This window comes from Engystomops pustulosus, chromosome 2 (assembly GCF_040894005.1).
Source record: "Engystomops pustulosus chromosome 2, aEngPut4.maternal, whole genome shotgun sequence".
In the NCBI taxonomy this organism is placed as follows: Eukaryota; Metazoa; Chordata; class Amphibia; order Anura; family Leptodactylidae; genus Engystomops; species Engystomops pustulosus.
This window is the reverse complement of record NC_092412.1, coordinates 185,198,299-185,222,540: the sequence shown is the minus strand read 5'-3', so window position 1 is coordinate 185,222,540 and position 24,242 is coordinate 185,198,299. Positions and strand designations below refer to the sequence as shown.

Genomic DNA, 24,242 nt, shown 5'->3' with positions numbered 1-24,242 from the left:
AAGTGGTCTACATAGGGGTGCATTAAAATATACAGGCTCTAAACAGGCTTTAGAGTCACTCATCTCTCCTGACTATCATTATATGACTAAGGGCTTATTCACATGGCCGTCTGCGGGGACGTTCATGCGGCCGCATGTACGTCCCCATAGACAGCAACAGCGCACGCGCTTTCAGCGTGTGTGCGGAATGGTCCCGCTATTCTCTATGGAGGGAGGAGGGGCCACCTCCTCCCTCCATTGACAATGTACCCTAAGGACAATTTACTGTCTGTAATGCATCAGTTAGGCTCCTGTGCAGTGAGTTGCTTTTTTATACTGCATCATAAGCAAGTGTTGACAGCAGGTAAAGTATTTTTATTTGCAAGGCAACACTTTAGTGCACCATGGGTGTGGCTGCAAGGTTTAGATCCACAGAGTTCCAAAATGCTTAAAGAAAACCTACCTCCACAAATCTACAAATTGAGGTAGATCTAGTGGCAGGTTCCTCTAAAGTATAGTAGTATGGCCCTTTTTAGGGCTAATTCTTATGTGGCCCATCTGCACTTGTCTGCAAAGCTGGGTTCGCACAGCTCCTTGTAGTTGCCTCGGTGAAGATGGATTGGTAGGCGGAACGCAAGAGACTACTGGGGTGAAGAGTAGCTGTGCTGTGTAGCCTCAGCTCCGGCTACAATATGCCCCAGTAGCCTCCTTAGGAAATTTGCATATTGGGGGAATTAAAATCTATAAAAGTTCTGGGCCATGAAAGAATTAGCACCAAAAAGGGCTATACTACTCTACATTAGAGGAACCTGACACCGGATCTACCTTAATAGGATGATCCATGGTGGTAGGTTTCCTTTAACAATAAAGATTTCTATGCATTCAGGACACTCTATCTGAAATGTTTCTGATGCAGGACACTTCACTTACAATGAGGACGCAATATCAGAAAACCCAGAAGACACTAGGCATAGAAGCCCCAAAGACAAAGGTGTGCACTGGAGAGAAGAACACTGGTGGTCTGGGGAACAGTAGATAACAGAATGGTTTTGATAGTGTGAAAGCATTTATAAGGGATGGTGCTTGGATCATGTTTACATCTGAACACCAGCTACCTACTGTATTATTATACCTCTCAAAATACAGTTAAAGTAAAATTACCTTAGTGTTTCTATAAACATTCCTTCACAATTGTAAAAAATCTTCAGTCAACAAATTCTAGTTTGAGGGCTGATGAATTCAGTAACACAATCATGGGCTTTGAGCAATCATTTGTACAGCCATACATGCCCATTGGTTTCCAAGAATAAAAAGGTCCTTTAATAACCACTAAATAGGGCTGTCATACTTTCCACTCTTAGCCAATCACTATATCTATAGTACCTATTCCCATTCTGCATACAATGCCTCAAACAGACAAAATCAACCTTTACCAAATCTTTCTTCCATTGTGTTTTCATCATTCACTAAAGCAATCATTTATTATTGTTAGCTGATATCATTATAAGCACACCCCATTTACCTTTATACTCTGCTCTAGACAGTACAATGTACTTATCTTGCATTGTCAATCCCTTTAAGTATTTTCTTACTTTTATTGTTTAATCATTTATAAGCTTATTTTAAATGAACTAAGTAACAGAAAGTTATATATATGGTATTCTTAATCCCTTATCACCGACACTAGTTTTCAGCTTACTTCAGCAGACTCGATTTTTTAAATCTGCCCTAAGTCAAGATAACTTCGGAACACTTTAACATATCCAGGTGATTTTGAGAATGTTTTCTCGTGACACAATGTACTTCATGTTAGTTGTAAAATTTAAGTGATAAGTTTTGCATTTCGGTCTGAAAAAAAGTGAAAATTTGGCAAAAGTTTGTAAAAATTCTTCATTTTCCAAGATTGAAATGTTCTGCTTTCTAGACAGGAAGTAAAACTACCCAAAAAGCTTGATAATTAACATTTACTGAATGTCTGCTTTATGTTGAGATCATATTTTATGCATCCTGTCATTTTTCTAGGATGTTAGGAGGCGCAGAACTTTAGGTACGATTTTTCTCATTTTCATGAAAATCCCCAAAACTCACATTTTGAGGGACAACTCAGCTTCCAAGTGACTTTGAAAGGCCTATACAATAGTAAAACCCCATAAATTACCCCACTATAAAAAGTTCACCCCTCAACGTATGTAAAACAACTTCTATTGAGTCTATTAACCCTTTAAGTATTTCACATGGGTTAAAACAATATGGACCTGCGATTTAGAAACTTTTGAATTTTTTGGGAAAATACATTCATTTAGGCCAAAACTGACCATTTCATAATAATTAAATGATGAAACGCTCTGCAACATTTGATGCCCAATTTCTCCCGAGTGTTGTGATACCCCATATTTGGTGGTAAACTACTGTATGGGCGCACGGCCGGGCATGGAATAGAAGCTGTGTTATTCACAGCAGATTTGTATTGTCACATTGTACAAGCTATAAATCTTTATTTTTTTTGGTAATGCAAACATATGAGGCTTATTATTTGCGGGATGAGATACAATGTATAGATAAATAATTTTGGGGGTCTAAAGCTTATTCATGAGATTTTTTTAACTATTTCAAGGGGGGCACAAACAAAATCAATTTTATTTAGGATTTTTAGCACTTTACCGCTCACTGTGACGTAAAAATAATTTTTTATCTTTATTCTCTGGTTCACTACAATTGCGGTGATACCTCATTTATATTGGTTTTCTTATCTTGCTCAATTTTACTGAGCAAAACCAACCAATATTTTTTTACTATTGACAACTTTTTAGGGCCATAACTTCTGTATTTTTCTGTTGTCAGATGTGCGAAAAAAGAGTTGTTCTTTTCAGTCGTATCATATTAGGGAACGTAACTTTTTTTGATCACTTTTTAGAAATTTTTTTGTGATGGTGTTTGATGAAAATTTATATATTACGGGAAGTTTTTCGTGTTTTTTTTACGTCGTACACCGAGCGGGTTCAATATTGATTTAGATTTATTGTACAGATTAATACGGACGAGGTGATACCAAATATGTACTTTTTTGTGTGTTTTTGTGTTTTATATACTTTATTTGCATTTTATGTGTAACTGGGAGATTATGGGACTTTTATTTTATTTATGTATTTAATCATATTATAAAATGACTCAAACTTTTTTTTTCACTTTTTTACATTTTCTACTTATTGGCTTGAGCAAGCGATCATCCGATCGCTTGTTCAAGCCTTTACACTGCCATACACTGTACATTGCTGAGCATGCTCAGTTACATACAGCCGGGTCCTGCCAGGAGGCGGAACCCGGTGGGGACAGAAGCCGACGGCCTCAAGGCACTCGCCGAACCCCGGGGCTGAGGTAGGAGGGATTGGATCCCCCGAAGCACACCGGGGGAGGTCCGATCCACGATGGGGGCACTTACGCGGCGCGGTCATGCTTGAACGCAGCGTGTAATGGGTTAAACACCCGGGATCAGAGTTTTCCTGATCCCGGGTGTTAGTGCCGGGTCTGGGCTGTGATATCACAGCTCGACACCGGCACTATACTGACCCGATGTCCCTAAATCTTCATCTGACGCACCGCCATAGAAAGGCATTCGCCAGAAGAAGTACCCTTAATGACCGCCGTAGAATCCCGATATGGCAGTCATTAAGGGGTTAATACTTAAATGGTACTTTACTGATAGAAGCAATGCTATCATAAGTACTAACTATGCAGTTTAATAGTAAGAGTGGGTTAGCCTTAAGTGTATCTATGCCTTATATATTCATGTAGTTTTCCATACATTATACAGCATCCTGAGTAACCGTGACAAGAATTGCACAAATAAGTAATTGCTTGAGTTACATATGTTAAAACTTGCAAATTGGGAATAGCACTATTTCCCCCAAGGGGAAAATAAATCTACATATGTTTAACAGAAGAAAAAAAAAACAGGGAAAAAACTTAAAATGTAATATAAGAAACAACGTACTGTGCTTAAAAGAATCCTGTGAGGGATGGATTGCAATAATAAACAAATGTAGTACAATATCTTTTACATATAATTCCTTGAATTGCTCATGTACAGTGTACAGTACATATTGCTGCTGTTCTAATTTTACATATCAAACAAAGAGACTTTGAATAATCTGCAAAACAAAAGGTTAAACCTTCAGCTCTGCTTTTCATATGCCCCAGTAGCCACAAGGATCTTAATGATATTGGCAGCCTCTTTACATATGTTAAGAGGTCTTTTTGGGCTCTAGGCTCCTTAGGAACAAAGGCTGTTAACACCTCTTGGAGATCTATACATTTGCATGCTGCTCATCCCTAAAAAGACTTAACACTTAATCAGGATCACCACAAACACATCAGTTTCCCCTAAAATTGTGTTAAATTGTTTAACTCTAAGGCCAAGGAAATCCATGGGTGTGTTAACACAAATTTGTGTGCAAAGTGTCAGGATGTGTCATGAAAGGCGGGGGCAAACTATCAATTATGCCAAGCATTCTGGGGAGATGCCAACAGAATGGGCACAAGTAAGTGAATCAGTGACTTCTCAGAAGATCAGTGTATTATTCAGACCCACACAGAACAATCACTTTGTGAACCACCTACAGATCGGCCTTCTAAATACAGCCTCTGCTTTAAAACATGAGGCACCAAACAGAGCTACTGTGTACTGCAGATGGAGTCTGCTGACTGCTTACATTCTTCTCCTTCAGTAAAATGCAAGTCTGAACAAAGAACACATACAAAATCTATGTCACACTTACAATAGCTTTAACCCCCTAAGTGATCAGATAAACACAAATAAATCATTTTTCAATAGAGCGCCATGGGAATCTGTGGTAATAACAGAGATTACTAGAACACTCTTTTTTAATATGAGTGATGTAAGCCTATGCCCAAGACTCAAGGTTTTAAAATCTTATCCTATTCTTTCCAAATATGTATGCAAATGGTTCAGGAGGCACTCAGAACCGGAAATACTATGTAGGGATTATAGAGACAGCTACTTTTCCTGGCTCCTTATCCAAGCCTTTATGCCTTTATTGGCTGCTTACTGACACCAATACAAGCAGATAAACTTCCTGTAAAAAGAAGGTCATTAAGCTGTGTAACGACCAGGAAAAATGTTCCTTTAAAATACATGTGGACAATTCCCTACAATAAAATATACTTGAATCATTTCCTTGTAGTGAAGGATGGCACAACAGCCCTTCTCCTCTCAAGTCATACAGTAAACATACCAAGGCATAACCATTCAGCTGACTCAATGAGATTTTCATTTCTGCATTTATCCTACTTTTCTCTATTATTAAAGTCATAGAATTCTACTTTATCCTCATATGACCCAATAGTTTGCTGCATAGGTAACAGTTTAAGGCTTCATGCACACAAACTCAGTTTTGATTGAATGGACAAACACACTCATTTCTCTGAGCTGATGCACATAGCCATGGTTTACAAGGATCTGCTGTGTCATCTATCTAAGCTGCAAAACTTAGACAAGGTCCTATTCCTGCCCATGCCAAAAAAAAAAAGTCACAAATAACAGACTGTTGTGCATATGTCGCCAAAGAAACCCATTTAGGTTCCTACATATCACCTGTCTAGGACCTATTGTTAGGACGCTGACCATTTACAATAGCATGTTAAGGCTTGGAAGTTGAGGTGTGTTAATAGATTTAGTCTTTAGACAAGGGTCAAAGGGGTTTTCCAGGAATTCTGATAAAAACTCTGTGGGGGCTGGAGCAGGGGTGGCACAAAAGAAAAAGTGCATTTACACTGCTCCAGCTTCCAGATCAATCCAGCACTTTTCCGGTCTTCAGTGCCTACCAGGAATTTGCAGGAGATAACGGAACTCACTTTGGCCAATGTGTGGCCTCATCGGACCACAGGACATTACAGGCCAGGCACCAGTGCCAAAGACTGGAAATACTGAGTGACACTGGAACCAGGATATGGAGCATGGTTACAAGAGTAACCCCCTCAAGGTTTTCCAGGAATTCTGTAAATTTTTCATTATATACACTGATCAATGAAGAAGCCAGCACATCTGGTTAAAAAATGCAAATGATATTTACTTTGTCACCTCTGGTATGCACTGTACAGATGCAATACAATTTGAATTACTGAACGGTCACCTGGAGATCAAACTTAGAGAACAATTTATAAAACATAAAAATCTCCAAAAAAGGACAAAGCTTCCCAGGTAATCCCCACTCACTCAGAACAGAGTCCAATGAAAAAAATCACTATACCCGGGACTAATTGCTGCCTGCACCACAGCTATGAAATTCAGTGCAAAAATAAAACCACTGTGACTTAAACATCTTAATTTATAAGTATCAGGGTCGGCTCCAGTATTAAGTAGGCTTCTGTTCGAAAGAGCCTTAGTGGGCCCTTTAGTGGGCTTCCCCTCCCAGTAGCCAGACTGCCCATCATCCCCGTGGCAGCAACACTGCCCCCCTACTTAGTCACACTGTCATCCCATAAGCCACATTCCATAAGCCACACTGCCCCCCCATAGCAACACTGTCCCCCTTATGTAGCCACAGTGCCCCCCCATACGTAGCCACACTGCCCCCCGCACATAGCCACCTTGTCCCACGATAAGCCACATTCCATAAGCCACACTGTCCCCCCTACGTAGCCACACTGTCCCCCGTACGTAGCCACTCTCTCCCCCGTACGTAGCCACACTGCACCCCTACTTAGTCACACTGTCATCCCATAAGCCAAATTCCATAAGCCACACTGCCCCCCCATAGCAACACTGTCCCCCTTATGTAGCCACAGTGTCCCCCCATACGTAGACACACTGCCCCCCGCACATAGCCACCTTGTCCCCCCATAAGCCACATTCCATAAGCCACACTGTCCCCCCTACATGGTCACAATGTCCCCCCTACGTAGCCACACTTTCCCCCCATACGTAGCCACACTGCCCCCACCACATAGTCACACTGCCCCTCCCAACATAGTCACACTGTCCCCCCCATTAGCCACATTCCATAAGCCACACTGTCCCCTCGGAGCCAAAATGTCACCCCATACGTAGCCACACTGTCCCCCATAAGCCACATTCCATAATAGTATATACCCATTGAGGGTTATTTATAATATGTCGGCATATGATAGCCTGCGGGGTCGTGGGCCACGTGCATCTCTACACCAGGTCCTGTCTGCGTAGAAATAAGCACAGCCAGTGACTTTTCACATATAAAAACTACAAGTGCGGAGACATGGGGACAGGAACACACCCCGGCGGCTGTGCCCCCCCCCCTCCTTTCACGCGCCCCTCCTGGCGGAAAATAATCGCAATAATAAGCTATCATTTGCAATCTAGTGGCAAGGCACAGAAGCCCTGATAAATATCCCCCCATTGTGGCATTTTTTTTCTTCTACATAGACTGTGGACCTACGGTATGTTTCTTTTGTTTCTTTCCTATTGCTGCTGTAGTTTGGATTTGACTTGTCAATTCTATTACTAATACACTGCTCAAAAAAAAATTAAGGGAACACTCAAATGACACATCCGAGATCTGAATGAATGAAATATTCTCATTCAATACTTTGTCGAATGTGCCGACAACAAAATCACAAAAAATGATCAATGGAAATCAAATGTTTTAACCAATGGAGATCTGAATTTGGAATCACCCACAAAATTAAAGTGGAAAAACACGCTCCAGGCTGATCCAACTTTGATGTTATGTCCGTAGAACAAGACAAAATGAGGTTCAGTATTGTGGTAGTTATACCTGTATCATATTGGTGATATAGATATAAGAATCAGATACACATGAAAATGACGAGTTTTTTAGCACAACTTTTGTGCTAAAAATTCAACACTCGGCTTATACCCGGGTATACAAAATAATAAACTTCCTACTCACCATTCCGATGGTCCGGACAGCTCCTTTTCATCTTCATGCCGCAGGTCCACCGGAGCTCCGTGGCCGTGCCTCTTCTGTCTTCATGCCGGCTCGGGGCCGCGACAGCTCCGTGCGCATGGTCCGTCTGGCACTCAAATGTGATGTCAGCCGCTGTTGACGTCACAGAGTGCGCCGGGCTGGCCGTGCGCAAGGAGCTGTCGCGGCCCCGAGCCAGCATGAAGACTGAAGAGGCGTGGCCACGGAGCTGCCGTGGAGCTGCGGCATGAAGATGAAGATGGAGAGGAGTCCGGGCCGTCGGAATGGTGAGTAGTAAGTTTATTATTTTTTTTACCGGCAACAGGGGGCTGGCAGGCTATATAGACAAAGGGGCTGGCAGGCTATATAGACAAAGGGGCTGGCAGGCTATATAGACAGAGGGGCTGGCAGGCTATATAGACAAAGGGGCTGGCAGGCTATATAGACAAAGGGGCTGGCAGGCTATATAGATAAAGGGGCTGGCAAGCTATATAGATAAAGGGGCTGGCAGGTTATCTACATAAAGGGGCTGGCAGGCTATATACTGAAGTGGGCTGGCAGCTATATAATGGGAGGCTGTGACCAATGCATTTCCCACCCTCGGCTTATACTCGAGTCAATAGGTTTTTCCAGTTTTTGGTGGTAAAACTAGGTACCTTGGCTTATACTCGGGTCGGCTTATGCTCGAGTATATACGGTACATGTATTTCTAGTCATGGAGCCTTAGGAAGATAATAAAAGGAGATATGGGCTTAAAATATAGATTGATTCATCAAAGTCAAATTAATGTGTGTCCAAGCACCCCCAGGCAGATTTAAAGAGCTTTCCCATGCTGGTTTCCAAGACATTGGGGGTCATTTACTAAGGGCCCGATTCGCGTTTTCCCGACGTGTTACCCGAATATTTCCGATTTGCGCCGATTTCCCCTGAATTGCCCCGGGATTTTGGCGCATGCGATCAGATTGTGGCGCATCGGTGCTGGCATGCACGCGACGGAAATCAGGGGGCGTGGCCGAACGAAAACCCGACGGATTCGGAAAAACCGTCGCATTTTTTTAAAAAAATGTGTTGCAGAGCTTGCACTTACCTTCACTCAGCCCGGCTTGGTGTACTCCAGTGCGTTCCGGGGAACTTCAGTGCAGCAGCGCCACTTGGTGGACGTCGGAGGAACTGCCTTAATGAATCCCGGCCGGACCCGAATCCACCGCTGGATCGCGAATGGACCGGGTAAGTAAATCTGCCCCATTATCCGTAGCTGAATCAGTATGAAAGAAAACTCTCTGGGAATATACTTGCTGAAATAGTTTCCTTGTGGTTTGGGAGACACCTAGAATGATTCCATGACACCAGTGCTGACATCATCGCAGACGCTTGCTCATTATACATCATCTAGTTGGAAATTTTTATTTAATTAATGCAATAACACCTCAGAAGTAGCTAAGGAAGTCACGTCATAGTCATAGTATAGATGTACTGGATTAATAAATAATTTATATGAGTAAGCAAATATTCTATACCCATAATATATAATGGGTAAGCAAAAACTTTCAAACAAAAGTGTATCAATGTTTTACATATCAAATTTGGTAGAAGTTGCACAATGTGAACGACTCATGTCTCATCATGTATAAGGAAAGAAATCTGAAGATATCAGTAAGATCGTCTTTCCTTATCCCATTCTCTTTGAACATTTAGAATGAGCCAGTGATGTAGTCTGTGAGTGTATTCAGATTCCACTCGTTATAGGAAACCGTTCTTCGCTGCTGTATTCATGTGGCTCTAAGCAGGAGCTGTTTATTCAATGCCAGGAATGAGACTGGATCCTGTCAGGACATTTCAATGAAGCCTTTGGGTGCGTTTCCCAGCTCTGCCTAGACAGGATCTGACCAAGTTCTTGGAATGAAGCACAGATCTGCTTATCAAACAGTGTCCCTCTTGCCAAATATCACAATTTCAGATAAAGTACCATAAACATTAGTGCCTGTTAGGTGTCTCAAGGCAAGAGACTTAGGCCCCTTCCACACTAGCGAGTGTGATGCGATGAACTCGCATCACATTTGCAACGCAAGCTGCCGGGAACGCACGGCCCGAACGCTGCACCGCGGGAGTGAACTCAGCATGTCAGTTCACTCCCGCGGTGCAGCGTTCGGGCCGTGCGTTCCCGGCAGCTTGCGTTGCAAGTGTGATGCGAGTTCATCGCATCACACTCGCTAGTGTGGAAGGGGCCTTATGTTTATGCTGTGTGATGCAGGTTTTGACATCTAGCACAGGTACAGACCAGGAAGGGCAAGAAGTCATAAAAGACAGATTGTTTTCCTCCTTCTGATAATGCTTTCCATTGGGTGATTTCTTGGAAGCAGGTCTATTTGCCACAGGTTTTTACAAGTAAAATGGAAGGTCGATTCCTTAGTATTGCAATAATATTGTAGTCATGTTGTATAAAGGTCTAGACGGGTGACCTGACTTCCATATTGTTACACAGTGAACACGTATTTACATACAAATGCTAATGAGACAATTGCAATATGTTGTAATGTATGTCTTATCTAGGAGGGCTCTCTCTCTCTCTCTCTATATATATATATATAATTTAATGATCCCCTTGAACCAGCTCAGGCTCACCCACTATCCTCCCAGAGATATGACTGAATGTGACCCCTGATGCCAACCTGAATAAATACTTTAGAGGACATCTCCCATCAGTTTTACTGATGGTAGATGTCTTTTAAGGCAAGAAAGACTGCTGTGACCAGACCCAGCAGTCTCTGGGGCCCAAAAGATATTTTTATATTTACAATAAAAATACATAATGGTTGGAGGCCTGGTACACATTTTGTTTAGGCGTGTTCCCACTTTTTAAATGCATCCAAAACGCAAGTGGGTCTTGGCAAAAATTCATGTGCATTTTGGATGCTTTTAAAAAACGCCACAAAAACACCATGTGGGAACAGGAACTCAGAGTAGCGACTGTGTCAAATTCACCTGTGAGCAGGGCATTATATAATCGAAGGAAATAGTAATTTGGCAAATATTTACAACGAAAAGGTATAATTGAGGGAATTAAATTATTAATATTTTACCCACCACGTGACCTTAGTTTGGGAATTGTAAACCACATTTAAAAAAAACATTGCCCTCCTAGATGCCCCCAGCTTTAGCAGTGTTTATGTTTAGTCGCAATTCACATCCTGAGGTGCAGGGCACTGGACAGCCGCCATTAGCACACAGAGGAGCCTGAGCGGCGCCCGCTGTGCGCTCCCATAGTGCCCTGCCTCATGCTGTGAGGAACAGAGCGGCGGGCAGCGCACTGCTAGGTGTGTCCTGTAGCCCTGAGCCAAGTGACGTCACCCATACCTGAGCCGGGCAGGAAGGGAGCGCAGTCATTAGCACAGGAATCACAGGGAGGAGGCAAAAGGGGGTCAGATCCGGGGGCTTCTCACTCGCTCCCCAGTGTCAGCCATTCATCGGGTGCCTGCAGGTCGCTGCTAGCCGGAGGTCTGCTGTGGAGGTAAGTGGCGCTCTATTTCCTGGGTCGCTCCCGTGTTACTGATCAGCTGCCATATTGTAGTTTCGGTAGAACTTGTGCCGGGTCTGGCTCAGGAGTTATTATTATTATTATGATCGGGTGACATGATCGGGTGATCTGCCCAGCACTATGTATCATGTAGTAAGCTCTGTAGTTACCGTCTCTTGTGTTATCTTCATCGTTGGTTTTGATCTTCCTTTTACATTGTATCACTTACAGTCATGTGTCCTGGAAGGTGGGAGGCAAAACTTTTTACTATCCAGTAATAATCCTGTAGTAAAAGTCATGGTCTTTGTATAGAGTAGAGATACATTTTATTTAGTTACTACCCATGTTTGTGGTAGCTATTATGTCACTGGTACCCTTTGTTTTTGGTGAGCCCTGTATCAGAGCTGCTGTGACCCTCCCATAGTCAGCTGGTTGGGGCTGTGGTTGCCCATGTACACAAATAGGGTTTCTTTTCCTAAGAAGTGACATTTTGAAACTTGTGTGTAAGCCGTTTACATGGCATCAAGTATGTTTGTTGAGATCTAAGACTCTGCCTGGAGGATATGGTCGGCTTTTATACTCCGATCTGTGTAGTAAGGACAGACCATGTAGTTGTACAATGTACACAATGTGTATGTCAACAGACGCTACTATGGTTCAAATGAAGGAATCCCTTTAATTTGTAATACCTTTTACATACAGCATTTATTTGTGTTGTTGTTGTATAACAAGTCGTGTTAAGATATTTATTTAGCTCACACTGGATTGTTTTTTATATTATTGTGTGGGTGGAAAGTCGTGGAGATAAATTAACCATTTTCTTCGCTACTTGTAGGGAAGTTGCATTTCTTCTTCATTTACTAATAATGTCTAATAGACAGACTTGGACCCTACTGTCATAAGTTGCACCAAATATGGGGAACATTTATTTTGTGTGATGGATTAGACGCTTCTTGCTTTAAATGACTGTGCTGCAGCATGTGATTGGAGATGACTATTGGATGAGTGCATGCTTACGCCATGTGTTGAGAATGACAAAAATAGTCTATGGCAATTAAAAAAAAAAATGGTAAAAAGGTTGTTTGATGAAACCTTTTCCCCCATGATAGAAGCCAATGGAAGGAGGATAACAAAGGCCAAGAGGGATAAATTAGCACAAGGGCAGCATATTGAAAGATATTCAGAATTAGAACAATTTTGTTTTTCTAAATTTGGTTTCTTAAAGTTATAGGCTCTTAGCTTTTTTGTGATGTCCCAATGGTAAGACCCCATGGCTAGACTTGATGTCAGTTTGGTCAGATTACTAAATAATTAGGAGACAATGAAGCCTGCAGGGACCTGCTGAAGGGTTGGATCTTATTGCCCCAGGCCCCAACATAAACTAACCTTAAAATGTGTTGCCAAATCAGTTTACAGCTTAAGCCGGCCCTTTTTTATTTGATAAAAGTGTATTATTTGCCAAAATTTGATATTCTACTCTTATTGGCGTATTGTGATTTGTACTTTGGAAATCTGTTTTTTTTTTTTTTTAATTTTGTTACTTTAGTGAACAATGGAAATAACAGCTTGTGGCAGGACTCTTGTTTCCAAGATTTATAATTCCATCAGACTGGGGACACAACATACAGTGTGGATGTGACAGCAGAGCCAACCACTGGGCTCAGAATTATTTGTGGTCCCTGCACCTCACATGGTCCATGCTACTGGCCTTATCAGAGAGCTGGAACCAACATGGCCCCCAGAAGGGTACATATTATTACTAAGTACCTACAAGCATGGGAAATACATAATGGCCTCTTTCTATCAAAATATTGCCACTCTAGTTACACAAATAGTTTGTATTTCCTAATGTTTTGCATTAGCCAGGTAAAAGGTGTGGTGGTATAAACATTTTTTTTCCTATATGTGAGGTAGAGAATTTTGTAATGTCATTTAGCATGTACATTCTCTGTTCAGGCTTATATAAGAGTTATCCTCTTGTCTGGGTCAGAATACTACATGATATCTATATATTGTCCTGTTATAAAAGGGAAATGAGAGGCAGCAGTCCAAATTGTACAAAAGCAAATTCAAGAGGAAGGTGCTGGCGGCAGAGTGTTCTGGTGCTCAGAAAAACCCAATGCAAACAAGGTAGATGGAGAGAGCCACAACACTAAGGAGTTAAATTCCCCCCGCAAAAAGTCTTTATTTACATCTCATCCAGGCATAAAAAAGCGACGTTTTGATTCCCATTGAATCTGTTTGATAAAGATTTAATGGGAATCGAAACGTCACTTTTTTATGCCTGGATGAGATGTAAATAAAGACTTTTTTTTGGAATTTAACTCCTTCGGTGCTGTGGCTCTCTCCATCTACCTTGTCCTGTTATAAATTATTGGTGCTTTAGGGCCATTGTTCTGTAAATACAGTAATTGCTGGTTGCCTTCCATTTACTATCTGGGAACATCAAAGGCTATTGAGCATGTAGCTCTCAAGCTTTCATCTCTTTCCTGCGGTACTCTACATTCTGTGACCTACACTGTATGCCTCTTACAATTATTCCTGATTCTCAGGCTCATGTACTGAGCTATTGTTCTACCCGGCAATATGGATTTTTGTTTTTGTTTTCTATGTGAGGTTTGGGATAGTGTTGGCAAAGTCTTATTTGTTAGTAGTTTCAAAATCTGCATAAATAAAGGATGTTTGATAATGAGTCACGTGGCTGTTTTACATTAAATTTATATTCAAGCTGAGCATAAATTAAATTTACTAATGGATTATGTCACCATTTTTCATATTGACATCTTAAAACCAGATAAATGGATCTCTTTCATTTAATTTATTTTCTTTGATCTATTTTCTTCCCATGATTCTGAGGGCTGCCATCTTGCCTGAGCGCTACTTGTTTACATCTATAGAGTTTTAGAAGCATGTTCTATGCAAATAAGCCCTTAAATCATTTATTGTCAGAGGTTAATGCTATGGTGGTGTTTTCTATAGAGGTTTTGCCTTGTATTGTAACCCATCTTGTATGCGATGCAAATGAAGTGACTGTGGGATAGAAAATCCCTACAAAGTTCAAGTTATAAAGTCCAGTAGCTTCAGTGAAAGTGGGAGCATATACTTTTTTTACTAAAATAAGTGGTGACATTTTATAAAATATCAAAATTGGCTAATTTTTTTGGAGACTCCTTCCCGTTAAAGTATAATATCAGACACAACACATGTAAAGCATTGTTGTTTAAATGTTTGCTAGATCCTTTATTCTAATCTCATAAAATACATTTATATGTACTGTAGATATGTCATAAATGACCGATGGTTTTGGGCCCCACCTTCACTTCCATTTACTGATTCACTTTTGCAATAGAAGCCAATTTGGCAATAGTTGCTGATATACCTAGCAAATTTCCACACATTTTATGTACATACAGATAATATATAAAGTGGACATAGAACTTTTGGTAGTATATAAAGATGTATTGCATTATGAGATGATGGTTATATGGCTCTCTCCATTCACTTTTATGGGATGCACAAGACTAGCCGAACCCCTCTATTTCCCCTGTCTGTGCACCGGAATACCCCTTAAAAGGCCACTTAAACAGGGTAATGATGGGAACAATGATCATTTGGACAAAAGGGTGTGCACAGTTGTCTTGTTTTAAATATGGCCTCTGATAGAAGAACATGCATTATATTGCAAACATTAAAATTGTTGAATTATCATACAAAAAGCGCAAAATCCAAACCCACAACTAGGATTGTAGTATGTAGCAGGCTTTCTACTCATGTCAGTGGGCCCTTAGTCTTTGTGTTGGTGAAATTAATAATAGTGACCAGTTTTTGGCTCTTTGAAGTGACACAGATGAACATGTGTCTGGTATTAAATGCTGATGGTGTTTAGACCTGTTTGATGAGTGAGAGGGCAAAGTCATCTAATAGACATTCTGGAATTCATGACCCAGCTAAATATTTGCTCAGTGACAAAGAAGAAAAGCAGCTGTAAATTATGGATCTGAAGCAGAATTAATCAGTAGTAGACATACATTATCTCTTCATAATCTGTTCTAGGTTGACCTTGATTGTTCTTGTATGTTCTACTGGAGGAATGTTGTCTCTCCAGACAGTAAACAGAAGGCTCAGTTGACACCAAGCAGTTCATTATCAGTTTCTTTATTACAGAAAATGGCCCTTCACCCACGTCGTGTTCGTCTAAAGCCATGGCTGGTGGCTCAGGTGGACAGCGGAATGTATCCTGGTCTTACGTGGTTAGACAGGGAAGCCAAGAGGTTTCAAATCCCATGGAAGCATGCAACACGCCACAGTCCTCAGCATGAAGAGGAGAACACAATCTTCAAGGTGAATAATAACGTTACTATTAGTAATGCATGTTTTATCTGCTATACGTGGCTCAACCTGATATAATTGTGAGGTGCACAAAAATCTATTCCTATAACACTTTAGATGCTATATAAATGTGCATTTCACTAGCTTTAAACAATGACTCCATGGTCCGTTGAGCCTATGTGTCATTGTGGTCCATGTGAGCGCCACTGAGTTTTGTGGATCGGGCAGTTCACGTGTGCGTTATTTGTACGTGTTCCACTTGCTGAATCAACAGATGGCACACAGACAAGGAGGTTGGGGGTCAAGCAATTTCAACCTGTGTTTTTTTTTTTTTTTTTCCCGTCAAGGAAACTGCCATGAGATGTCTCTGGCAGTGAATTTTTCTCCTTTCCCTATTGAGTTTGTAAAGCCACCCGAAGATTGTTTGTATCAGCCATTATCAAGCTACTGTGAATCTTGATATGGTTGAACGATAGATTGAAGGGGTTTGGCCATGAAAGAAAATTCTCAAATTTCAACTCTCTAGTGATTTTACACACTGTGATTTTTAACCCCTTGCTTTACAATTTTGCTCAGTTTTATTGCTGTTTTCACTCCTATCACTCAGTGATGGTCAGTGTAAAATTGCAGAGTGTGGGGGCGGGGACTCTCTAACCAGACACTTCATGATCCCTTTTGTGCTTTGAGCTGACAGTGTGGTTAGATTATCAGGTTACAAGGTTTATATACACTTTCATTTACCTTCAGAACATTCTACTAGTATCTGACACCTAGAAAAAGAGATTACATCCATGAGAAGCATATTACACGTGACATTCTCAGATCTACTATTACAGACATAACATACACAGCTCTGCTATATCTAACCTATAACACATAGGGGGGGGGGGTTGTACCAAAAACAGTCTAAAATAACTTGCCGCACAGTTAACAAGGCTTTTAGACCTTTTTTGGCAGTTTCCCCGACTTGTCCGATTAAGGGGGTGTGGCCTCTGTGAGGTGGACAAGGCTTGTGGGAAATTGTCAGTGCGCCAAAAAGTCTGGCACAAAATTTAGACCAAATTTTAGACCAAAAATTTAGGTCTAAAGTAAGAACAGACAGTCTTATACTGCACCAGAACTCACCATCTCAGTGATAAATCTGGCACAGCAAAAGACAAGTATTTTCCAGCTAGAGACTGACGGAACCTGAGACACATTGTCAAATCCCCCCCAATACAGTCAGATCTGCTGTGCCTCCCACTCCCCCAGATAAAGATCTTATCTGTCTGTAGCTTTACTCTCCTCAGGTGCCAGCAGGAAGTCAGTGGGTTACATGTACATGAATCTGGTGCCCCCTGCACTCCCCTGCCAACAGAGTGCACCACTTTTGTTTTCTGATGCACCTTTAACATGGGGCATGTTACACAATTCTGTCAGACATGTGGCGAGGCACTTCGTAAATCCCTGTGCAAGCGGTTTGCACTAAAAAGACTTGCAATGCCTAACAGAAAACAGAAAAAAAAAGGGTCGCACGACCCTTAATAAATATGCCCCAGTTTGTGTGTCTGTGTGGGCTCATCCTGAAATGCAAGGGTGGTAGCTGAAGGAAGAGAGTAGCTCACTGCAGCATCAGACAGTAGAGAAGGGTTGGAACTATATCTGTGAAATGCTGCATTTTTGTTAATAACAGAGGATAACAAAATAACACATTTTCTAAGTCTGAGTACATTTAAGAAACTTGTCTTCGTGGGAATACCCTTTTAAGTTGAGAGGAATAGTGGCGATGGATATTTAACGAATCGCTAGAAGTAAAAAGTCATAAGAAAGCTCTGTTTTCTCTGATCTCAAAGTTCATAGAGAACTACCAGCACTCCTTGGTTCCAGCATCACTGTATAAAATAGATATTCAGTGTTGCTGTATAAACTAAATCAAAAACGTGCAATAAAAATATTAGTGTTACTTTGTTTCTCTTATACATACTTACATGAATAAAGGTCACATTGGTCAGAAACATGTTCGAAAAAAACAATGACACGGTTTTGTTTTGTTTTTTTAATTACATTTTTTTGCTTGCTGTATACAATAAAGTTGGAATTATTTGTTTTATTGTAAATGAAAGTAAAGTAGGATAAACTTCATTTAACGTAATGGGAGGAGCGTTACAGCTCAATCATTCTGGACTGAGTGTTTGCCCAGACGCTATTCATTACTTGTCATCCTAATCTTTGTTTACCCAGTAAAAGGACCTGGGGGGATAAAGAAAGTGCTTGTCTAACAATCGGACACAAACTAGACACAGAATTGTACCCATTTAATCTGTAATTTGGTAACCAAATAAAAGTGAGCAGTTGTTTCTGTAGTGCCTGGAGATGCTGGTGAGTGGCATTATCAGTCTTAAACAATGTAATCTTTCCCCATCTAAACAAAAAGTACATGTTTATTGATTACTGTTATTTTAGCACAGTTCAATCCACTATACGCATTAGATCAGTGTCCATGCACAAGGGAGAGAATACCCCCAATTCTAGGGTCGGTGAAGTAAGAAGACTCCAGAGACTTTGCCAATTTAGGCCCCATCCACTAGTGCAGTGGTTCTCAACCTTTCTAATGCTGTGACCCCACAATACAGTTCCTCATGCTGTGGTGACCCCAAACCATGCAACTCGCAGTAAAAACACAGTAAAATTGTGGCTCTGATGGCTTTAGGCGACCCCCGGTTTTGGTCGTTCGACCCCAGCTGGGGTCCCGACCCACAGGTTGAGAACCACTGCACTAGTGGATTCTAAGAAATCTGTAAATACATTTTCCAGGTTGTGATTAGGAAACATTGCCTCTTAACAACATTGTAAGACAGCCACCTTAACATCAAGCTTGACTTTATGGAATCCTAATGACATGATGTGGGATCAAAGCAGAACGAGTATTCTATTCCAAAAGCAACATATTCCCAACTGTAGACAGATCTGTTTCAATGTGTTTTCATCTCTTCACTACAGTGTAGGGAACTGGATTAGCTGTGTGAGAGGCTTTTGACTATGGGCTGGGAAGTAGGAGCTCTTCTAGAGGCTATGTTCTCCTTATCCCATCCTGGAAAAAGTATTTGCATATTTTCCAGAATACCCCAGTGGAGCATCAATACTGTAATCCTCCAAATGCCTGCAAGGCCTGAATTGGCCAAGTATCTTCTTCTTAAGGAGAACTTTCTTTCAAACCCTAGTCAATAGCCTCTCACTAAGCTAAGCCAGTTCCCTACGCTGTACTGATGAAGACCACATCGAAACTGAGCTGTCTACAGTTGGAAATCTGGTCCTTTTGAAATATATATAATATACTGGTTTTTCTTTTATCTTGCATCAGGTCATAATGCTTCCTGAAAGTCCTGGTTGATATTAAGGGAGCTGCCTTACAAGGTAGCTAAGAGCCAATGTTTTCCCTGTACTAATTCTGTGATCCATGAATGACACCTTCAATAGCTGCTGGTTTGAATGAACACTTATTATGTCAAATGCTATTTTTCCTACAATAAAGATCTATATTCTAGATATTTTTTGCTAGCTTAAAGATTGGTAATACATCATAGGTTTTCTGCTTTATTATTATTGCATGAAATGATAACCATAGGTGTCTTTACGCAGGCATGGGCTGTGGAGACTGGAAAATATCATGAAGGAGCAGATGATCCTGATCCGGCCAAGTGGAAGGCCCAATTACGCTGTGCCCTTAACAAGAGTCGTGAGTTCAAGCTTATTTATGATGGCACCAAAGAAGTTCCCATGAATCCAATCAAAATATATGAGGTCTGCGACATACCTCAGTCTCAAGGAGGATCCATTATTAATCCAGGTGAGAATAAACAATGTAAAATATACATGAATTTACTTGTGTAGAAAATTATGTAATGGTGCCAGGTTTTCATGACAACTGGAAGGCAGGCGGATCTACAATTTGCCTGAATACTAATCCCTCTAGTAGCTTGGAACAGAACAAATTAGTTTAGAGATGTTTGCTGTGTGTAAGCTGTGCGGTCATACTAGGTAAACTTAAAGGAAACCTACCATTTAGAATGGTATGGGTAAGCTGTAAGTACCGAGCACCATCTCAGGGTGAGCTGGTGCCGGTACTTACTTTCATTAGTGTTATAAACCGCTTTTTAAACTTTTTAGCAGAAGGCGCTGCGTGCGCACAATCGTGCACGAGCCTACATAGGAAATACCGGAGATGTTGCACGGTCGCGTGCAGCGCCGAAGCCTCTTCTGCTTTAAAGTTTAAAAAGTGTTAAAACCGCGATACCGCAGTTTATAACACTAACGAAAGTAAGTACCGGCACTGCTCGGTACTTACAGCTTACCCCTACCATTCTAAATGGTAGGTTTCCTTTAACATCCGTACTTGACCGGTGCTTTACAAGTGGGGATGTGTAACATTTTATATAAATGTAACAAAGTACAACAAGTTGCAATGAAATATAATACCATTTTGCGCATTGTCTTGTCCAGTGGCTAACACAGGCCATACACTTGATCTTTTCAGTGACTGCCATGTTATATTTTTTTTCCTGGACGTTGCTCTTGTGTACATCCCATTGCAAAGCTGTTTTAAAGTATAAACTTGGACCAGGCCAAAGATAATCAATTTAAGCGAGGGGCAGCCTTCCATACATATGTTGTTTCCAGGTGGAGCTAGAGTCAGAGATTGAGTAGTGCAGATTTGGTCTTCATCTACACAAGAATAAAAAAAAGTATGTATGTCTGTTCTGCTCAACAACAGGTTCCACTGGGTCCTCACCATGGGATGATGATGAATATGAAGATGAAGACATAAGCCAGTCTCAGATTCATGTCCCAATCCAAGAGCCATTCAATGGCCTAACAATTAATGGTAAACACTCAGCATTTACGTTTTCATAAATTCTCTTAGTCTTATTGCAATTGTTCATGATGTTGCTGAACTTATGTGCCTGCTCCCAGTGGAGTTCTCAAGTGAATTCTTTCAATCTTAAGACGCCCACGAAACGGTCGATTTTTGCAGGTACCTAAATAACCTGTTTTTAAACTTGGGTTTCAATGTGATTTTTAGAGCTTATTCACACATCCATTTTTTATGCTATCCACGGTTTTCTCTGTTGGTATACTGACCCTTTATTTTATGTGTTTTTTTTCACACTTCATGCTGTCCTTGAAAATCATGGATAGTAAACTGAGAAGAAAATGGATGTGTGAATAGGACAATGTGGGTAAACAGATGCTATTGATAAGGCCTGCTGTAAAGTTTCCACGAATTTAAGGACCGTGGTGAAAATAATTGAATATAATTTTGCCAGAAAAAGTGGTTGTTGTTATTCATACCTATTCAGCAGTGCATCAAAACCATATAATTTATAACTACACTAAAGATATCCCTGGACTTCCCAGGGTTTTTACTTTCAATAGTATAAAATGTAGGGTTTTGTAATACAGTACAGCTTTTGTTACCAGCGCTCATAAAGGTTTAGTAATGTTGTCCAGCCTGTCTGTCAAGGTTTGGGAATTATGTTACAAATATGTGACCTGTATTTGATGGCGGTGAACACTAGAGCATTTGCTACCGAAACTGCAATGTTCTGAGAGTAAGAATTTTTTATTTTTATTTTTGTTATGCTTTTAACTGTTTCCTGGTAAAAACTGTAGAGTTCAAAAGGCTCAATATATAATCCAACTCTTCAGACACCATGATGTCTGTTGTGCAAGCAGCACCTTGTAGACAGATGTAGACATTACCTGTATATCGTTTATATGGATACGGAATATGCTTGGATAACAAGTGGTTAAATAGCCTTATAAACTAAATGATAGACTAAATGATCAATACTGCTTGTGATTACATGCCTATTAATGGAGGCTAACGTATCTTTACAGATTCTCCCATGGCACCTGCCAGTATTGGAAGTTGCACTCCAGAGCCGAATTGGCCAAAATCAGAGCCACAAGATATGGAAGTTCCACAGACCCCAGGAGCAATGGAGTTTTTCAATACTCCTGAGTTGTGGATTAGTTCTCTGCCAAGTAAGTAAAACCTGTTAAACCATTGTCACGAACACTACAGTTTTTTTTCCCCACAGTAAGCTATCATTGTTTCATAATGTGATTTTTATTTATTTTTATTTACAGTGACTGATTTAGAAATCCAGTTTTTGTACAGAGGGAAAGAGATGGGCCAAACAATGACAGTCAGTAACCCGCAAGGTTGCCGACTATTCTATGGAGATCTGGGTCCTATGCCCAATCAGGAAGAGCTCTTTGGCCCTATAAGTCTGGAGCAGGTTCGATTCCCTGGTCCTGAGCAAATAGCAAATGAACGTCAGAAACAGTACACCGGCCGCCTTCTTGACGTCATGGACAGAGGCCTTATTTTAGAAGTGAGCGGACATGCCATCTATGCAGTAAGACTATGCCAATGCAAGGTGTACTGGACAGGGCCGTGTTCTCCTTCACCAAATATTCCGAATTTGATTGAAAGACAAAAGAGAGTGAAACTTTTCTGTTTGGAGACATTTTTAAGTGGTAAGTGACAACCTTTTACTTCATTTATTACATATAATATACACACTCATGTGTATATGTGTGTGTGTGTGTGTATGTATATATATATATATATATATATATATATATATATATATATATATATATATATATATATATATATATATATATATATATAATATTTTATTTTTTTTACTGCTTTTAAAATGGAAACATCTTTCTTCTAAATGCTTATATATTTTTGTTTTATTTGCCAAAAACAGAACTTATTTCACATCAGAAAGGAGGTGGAGCTAAGCATCCGGCATTTGAAATCTACTTGTGTTTTGGAGAGGAGTGGCCTGATGGTAAACCAAAGGAGCGCAAACTTATAATTGTGCAGGTGAGTTTTATTCTGCTGAATTGAGTTTCACATTAGTTTTTTTTTTTTTTTTTTTAGCTCTCCACTAAAGCTGCCCATACATTTAATGAGTGTGTCGACTGGTGATGTTGCTGTGGTTTACACATCACTGCAGCAAGTGACAAGCTAGTATAAATAATGATCTCACAGTGGTGTAAGCAAATAATATGTGAACCAACTTTCCTAACTGTTCCCCTGCAGGTCTGCTGGTTTTTCCTGTTGCAATTTCAATGCTTTTGTTATGGAGCCATGTCTGTAGGCAGGTTACTGAGCTCGGAGACCTCTGAATGTCCCTAATGCGTTGATCTATCTACAGACATTACCCGGCTTCACAACAAAATGGCAAGAGCAGCAACGGCAGTTAGTAGCTGACCTGACAACACATTTAAGTGTGCCCTTCACAATGCCCTTGGCAGAGTTGTAATTTTTTTTTTTTTAAATGTTGACATGTATTTTTATATTTTTTATATGGCAGATTATTCCAGTGGTAGCCCGGATGATCCTTGAGATGTTTTCTGGAGATGTCACTCGTTCTTTTGAAAGTGGAAGTGTTCGTCTGCAGATTTCTGTTCCTGATATCAAAGACAACATTGTTGCTCACCTGAAACAACTTTACCGCCTTTTACAGAACCACCAGGGCCCAGATGGCTGGCCAGTCATGCAGCACCCAAACATGCAGCAACCAAATATGCAGCAAGCCCCTTTGCAGGCACCACCAAATCTGCAACCACCAAACATTCATATGGCTCAGGCTCTACAAGCCCAGTAATTCCATATGCAAATAATTTGTGTGGTCTTGAGGACTGTCGGGCAAAAGCACCAGTGTCCAAATTTGGAATCTATGGGTACTCTGACTTTAATCTGGGTCTGGTAGATGTATTCTGGCAGCCATTTATCCCAGGAGAAGATTTAAAAAAGTCTGTAAATAGATGCAGCTACATTGTATCTTTTTGTTTCCCTGTGCACAAGTCACTTCAAGTACTTATCCAATGCTTATAACGGCACGCATTCAAAATATCTGCAACTGATATCTTCTATATACAAATTTTTGTAAATATTCTAAGTTTCCTGATAAGCATCAGAATATATGTATAAATGTATACCACACGTGCCTCGAGAAAGCTGGAATTTCTATGGCATATACAACAATAATCATTCTGCAGATTTTAGTGTCCAGGTACTACTCAGTTTTTATTTATTATTTTAATACATCCTTTAACTAATTTGGGAAATAGCCAGTGAAATACATGCTTTTGTTATGGCATTCACTGTGGTTAGTACGAGCTTTGCTGCAGAATAGGCTTTTGTATAAAATGACTTCCTGAAATACAGAATTTCTACTTGCTTTTTTTTAAATAATGTTTTATTTTGTAAAAAGTAAATTTTCTTATTGCCTTATTCAGATGTGATTTTGTATTGATTTAAGCACCACAACAAGTCCTTAAAGTAACTATTATGATAACAACAATGAATATTTACCCATAATATGCTCAATAGCAAATCTGCCTAGTTTGTGCTATATCTCCTGTGGAAGTATTTTCCTTAACGGGCCGATTCTTGGTGTCATTGGGAGTTTGGCAGTGTCCACAGGTTTGTCATT

At 40.5% G+C, this 24,242-nt stretch overlaps 1 protein-coding gene across 1 annotated transcript; it reads left to right on the top strand.

Moving 5' to 3' along the window:
* The first annotated feature begins 11,126 nt into the window (after positions 1–11,126).
* Positions 11,127–24,040, top strand: IRF6 (interferon regulatory factor 6). Its single transcript, XM_072137588.1, has 8 exons — positions 11,127–11,406; positions 15,577–15,753; positions 19,360–19,567; positions 20,492–20,602; positions 21,619–21,765; positions 21,871–22,263; positions 22,506–22,624; positions 23,118–24,040. Exons 2-8 carry the CDS (start codon positions 15,580–15,582, stop codon positions 23,409–23,411), a joined length of 1,446 nt encoding a protein of 481 aa, XP_071993689.1. The 5' UTR covers positions 11,127–11,406; positions 15,577–15,579; the 3' UTR covers positions 23,412–24,040.
* Positions 24,041–24,242: the final 202 nt, after the last annotated feature.